The sequence below is a fragment of the Dipodomys ordii genome, unplaced genomic scaffold (assembly GCF_000151885.1).
Source record: "Dipodomys ordii isolate 6190 unplaced genomic scaffold, Dord_2.0 Scaffold66, whole genome shotgun sequence".
Lineage (NCBI taxonomy): Eukaryota > Metazoa > Chordata > Mammalia > Rodentia > Heteromyidae > Dipodomys > Dipodomys ordii.
The window spans coordinates 850,406-855,117 of NW_012267282.1; the positions used below are offsets into that span (position 1 = coordinate 850,406).

At 56.8% G+C, this 4,712-nt stretch overlaps 1 protein-coding gene across 1 annotated transcript in view; it reads right to left on the reverse strand.

The window, feature by feature from the left end:
• Positions 1-1,752: 1,752 nt before the first annotated feature.
• The window catches only part of Adgrd1 (adhesion G protein-coupled receptor D1), a 130,450-nt gene continuing 127,490 nt past the window's right edge, over positions 1,753-4,712 (reverse strand). The window contains exons 29-32 of the mRNA XM_013023037.1: positions 4,290-4,459; positions 4,149-4,248; positions 1,961-2,123; positions 1,753-1,859 (exon numbers count right to left, since the gene is read on the reverse strand). Coding sequence (XP_012878491.1) covers positions 1,753-1,859; positions 1,961-2,123; positions 4,149-4,248; positions 4,290-4,459 — 540 coding nt within the window. The remainder of the gene's footprint in view (positions 1,860-1,960; positions 2,124-4,148; positions 4,249-4,289; positions 4,460-4,712) is intronic.

Genomic DNA, 4,712 nt, shown 5'->3' on the forward strand with positions numbered 1-4,712 from the left:
TTCAAAGAGTCTCTCTCTATCCGGGCACAATCACTGGGCAGCCCCGAGCCCAGACCAATCGGGCACGCCCTTCCTGACCACTCTGGGCACTATGATTGGCTCCAGGATGGACACAAGGCCCCACAGACCCAGCGAATACTGGGGTTTGTGCTCACAGAACCCCACATGATCTGGACAATGGTGGCAGCGCGCGCTGTGCACATTATCCTATGTTTTAGGAAAATCGCACAGTTTTGCATAAAATTAAGCCTGTCAGGAGTACTGTCAAAATATTGCTGGTGAGGAGATGACCAGGCTTTTATTCTTCTGCTCACAGCTCTTTCATTTTAAGCTCACAGTGCTAACACACTGTCTTTGTGGGTATCTCAACAGCGTGCGGACACTTGATTTCTTATAGATAAAGCAAAACTCAAATAAAAATGACTTCATTTTCTCAACGTGACTATAAAGGGAAAGACGTTCACTTAAGTAGGGAGGAGGGGCGGCTGTAACGATGACGAATCATAAGGTAACAGTGATGAAGGCGTCCCAGAGGTGGTGACCGAGATGACCACAGTGACCGTGCTGATGGTGGTGATGGTGAAGATGGGTGTGGTTTTGGTGATGGTGTTGAAGATGGGTGTGGTTTTGGTGGTGGTGGTTTTGGTTGTGATCATGAAGATGGGTGTGGTTTTGGTGGTGGTTGTGGTTTTGGTGGTAGTCATGAAGATGGGTGTGGTTTTGGCAGTGGTAGTGGTGGTGGTTTTGGTGGTGGTGGTTGTGATTTTGGTGGTGGTGGTAGTCATGAAGATGGGGGTGGTTTGGTGGTTTGGTGGTGGTAGGGGTAGTAGGATGGTGATATTGGTGGCGATGGCTGTGATTTTGATAATGGTGGTGATTACAGTGTGACAAGGCTGATGGTGGTAATGATGTATAAATGGTAATGATTATGAATTTGAAAGGAAGAAAATAACAATGAGGGTAACACGGCCCATCATTCACTGGCTTGTGGTGTGGACAAGTGGACGAGCCTCTGGGTGACTCCGTTTCTTCATCTTCTCAGTGAGCCTCAGGCCCTGGCCTCAGGGAGAGGGCTGAATGAGCAAGTCCCATTACCTAAGCTCACGGCCATGGTCAGTGCAGCACACACACTGCTCACCCAGCTTCTTACATGGACAGGGAAGGACCAGGGTCCATGCTGGGTCCAGCCAGCATGCCCAGGAGGGAGCCTGTGCCTGGAGCCTGGTTCTGGCTGACTAACAAACTGCTCTGACCCCCTTTCACTTCAGGACAAAACAATAGTCTCAAGAGCCTAGCTTTTTCTATGAGGAAAGACAAAGTGTCACCAGCAGGGAGATCAAACCAAGACAGAGTCCTCTGTTAGCAGGTGATTTCTCGGCTTCAGTCTTGCTTCCTTCCAAGTCAGTATCCCTCGGTTACCATACCTCACGCGCGCACAGTCAGAGCAGGACCAGGGGCCAGACACGGTGCAGCCAGGACAACCCCACAGCCGTCTGTCTGGGCCATGCGCAGTCAGGGCTGCAGGCACCCCGACAGCAAGGCACCCCACCACAGGGAGGACCATCTCCCGTGGAGAGTCCACGGAGTGGCCCACCAACGGCAGAGCAGCCTCCTGGACGGACCCTGGCCCGCAGGGGCGGCGCGGCACTGCGCCCCACCCCAGGGAGCGGGGCGCGGGGCGGCGGGGCTTGAGGACAGCCTGTGGGACCTGCTCGCTGATTCTGATGCGCACACCCTGAGGGAGTCTCTTCATCATGAGTGCAGTGGTGGCGACGACCCCTTCATGTAGACTTCTGGTGGCCAGAGAGGAGTGGCAGGTGGAGAACGGGAAGCGGGTGGGGGCATTGCGAGCACCATACCTGGAGGCAGCAGGGACGGGGAGGAGACCCTGACGGCTTTGACAGCGGTGTGAAGGGTGAGACGTGGTGGTAACGTGGGGCCTGGAGGAAGGTGACGCTACGGGTGACCACGGCAAGGGTGGCCACGCAGGCGGCGGTGACCGTGCTGATGGCGATGTTGGCGAGGGCGGCGGCGCTGCTGAGGTGGTTACAGGGGTGAGCGTGGTGCTGATGCAGATGCAAATACAGTGATAACAATGCCAACAGGATGGGACCAGGCCAAGACTGCAGGTGAAGATGGCGCTCATGGTTATAACCATGCTGCCGCTGGTGCTGGCCACCGATGGAAAGGCGATGAGCAGCGGGACGACATTTGTGGCGAGCAGGGGGGAGGCGCGTGGCTGCCCGAGTTAGGAGGAAGCGCTCGGACGCCTTTCTCTGCCTTCCCTGAATCCCTACCTCACCGGCATGCAAGTTCTTTCTTTATTCTGAGACAACAAAGATGGACAGGTGCCGAGAGGCTAAGGGCATGGGTCTAGTGAGGATGCGGGGGAGCCTTCAGCCTGCCCGCAGTGCCTGAGCCAGATTCCACACCTGTGGACCGGGCAGCCACCACACCCGGGCCGCCCGGTTGGCGGGCAACCTGGGCACGGCAGGCCCTGCAGGGGCGTGGCCTCTGCCCGTCTGTCTCCTCCCCCGCCTGACCCTACCATGAGAGCCCTGCACGGGCGTGGCCGTCTGTCTCCTTCCCCGCCTGACTCTATCATGGAGGCATTGGGCAGACCCTCGTGCAGGGCATTGCACAGGACCCGGGCGATGCTTCTCTGTCCTCAGCCCTGGAGCCCAGGTCCTGGAAGGCTAGTGCCTCCATTCCAGGTGGTGGGAACGGGTCGCCCTCTGGGGACAGGGACATGTCTCCAGACACAGGAAGAGAAGGATTATTTATAGACAGCACATGCTGGTTTATACTGTCAATAAAATGCTTCAATTATGCAGAGCTGAATAATAACACGGCTCTCGACCTCCTTGGGTTGGAATATTTCCAGTGATCCACTGATGATGTGAATTAAAGTTATATAACAAACATCACACTAAGAGGCATTATTCCTCTAGATAAACAGACACTATTTTCTAACGTTACTTCCATCTACAATTTATGCTTAATTTCATAGCAACGCAAGGACTCGAGTCCCCATGGGGGTGGGCTCGCAGGGCCACCTGGTGAAGGTGTCTCCTCACAGAGCAGGCTTTGCTACCATCCCGGCCCCTGGAGCTCCTGGGACCACTGCCTCCAGGTGTCACTGCAAGTCCTGGCTGGCTTGTACCGGCCTCATCCTTGGCTGCACCACAGGCCAGAGGGGCCCACTGAGCACGTGGACACCCTCCTGCTGACCGCCGCCTCCTGCTGACCACCGCATGTCCCCTGACAAGCCACAGTGTCGCTCACCGGCTAGGGTGCTGGGCCTTGGTTTTGCCAGCTGCCACACTGGGAACTGGACCGAGGGGCACAGGTCTCTGAGCAACTTCCTCCCACACAGCAGATGCCCAGCTTTCTGCTCGGATCTAATACGTGTGTGGTCTTCCTCATACACAGGCTCCCCCAGGCTCACATCCTGGCTCCTTGGGCCAGTGTCTCAGCCACAGACAAAACATGGCATCCCTGTGTGTAACCGCAAGGACAGAGACGAACCTGGGACCCGGGGCCACTGGGAGAAAGGAAACTCCATTTCAGCTCCGCAGTTGGGGCCCATGGGAAGGAAGTCAGACATATCCCCTCTGGCTGGCTCCTCATCCCTGACTGGCAAGAGCTGTGGCTGTAGATGTCTGGGCACCAGAGGGGGAGGTGTGTCTGCAGACGCGGCCGAAAGCAGGGGAGGAAGTGCCCAGGGGCCTCCCGCCCAGCTGACGGGACCCTTGCGTGTGAGTCGGATGCTTCACCACCGTGACTGACACCTGCAGCCTCTGAGAGCAGAGAGGCTCCGGGCTTCAGAGCTGTCAGCCCCCCCTCCCCCCCCCCGCCTCCTGTCGGCCTGTGGGGAGGACCAGCGTTGTGGCAGGGAGCATGTTAAGGATCTGCTTGTCTCATGATGCTCAGGGAGCAGACGGACAAGAAGTGCACAAGACCCACCCCCCAGCCCCCCCTGACATGACCCACCTCCTCCAGGCATGCTCCGCCTCCCAGAGCTGCCAAACCACCCGCAGAACCATCCGCACGTGAGCCAGAGGCAGCATTTCATATTCAAACCACAACACGACCCTCAGCAAACTCTTGTGTTCCTGCCAGTCCTTGTTAGGGTTTCTGTCGCTTACAACCGGAAGTGAATTCCCATTGCGCTCCAGCTCCACCCCCACGGGAGCAAGAGGAGCCACGAGGAGAGGAGCCAGTGTGCACACGGCCTCCGTGGGCCTCCTGGAAGCAGCCAGGCCTGAAGCTGTAACTGGGACACTTACACTTGAGCCGCCAGCTCCCTTTCTCTAATGCCTCTGAGCTGGGGTTTCTGAGCTGTGCCACCTGCAGGGTTAGCAGTGGCTGACTCCTGGTTAGCAGTGGCTGACTCCTGGTTAGCAATGGTTGACTCCTGGTTAGCAGTGGCTGACTCCTGGTTAGCAGTGGCTGACTCCTGGTTAGCAGTGGTTGACTCCTGGTTAGCAGTGGTTGACTCCTAGTTAGCAGTGGTTGACTCCTGGTTAGTGATGGCTGGCTCCTGGTTAGTGGTGGTTGACTCCTAGTTAGCAGTACTTGACACCTAGTTAGCAGTGTTTGACTACTGGTTAGCCATGGTTGACTCCTGGTTAGCAGTGGTTGACTCCTGGTTAGTGATGGTTGACTCCTGGTTAGCAGTGGTTGACTCCTGGTTAGCAGTGGTTGACTCC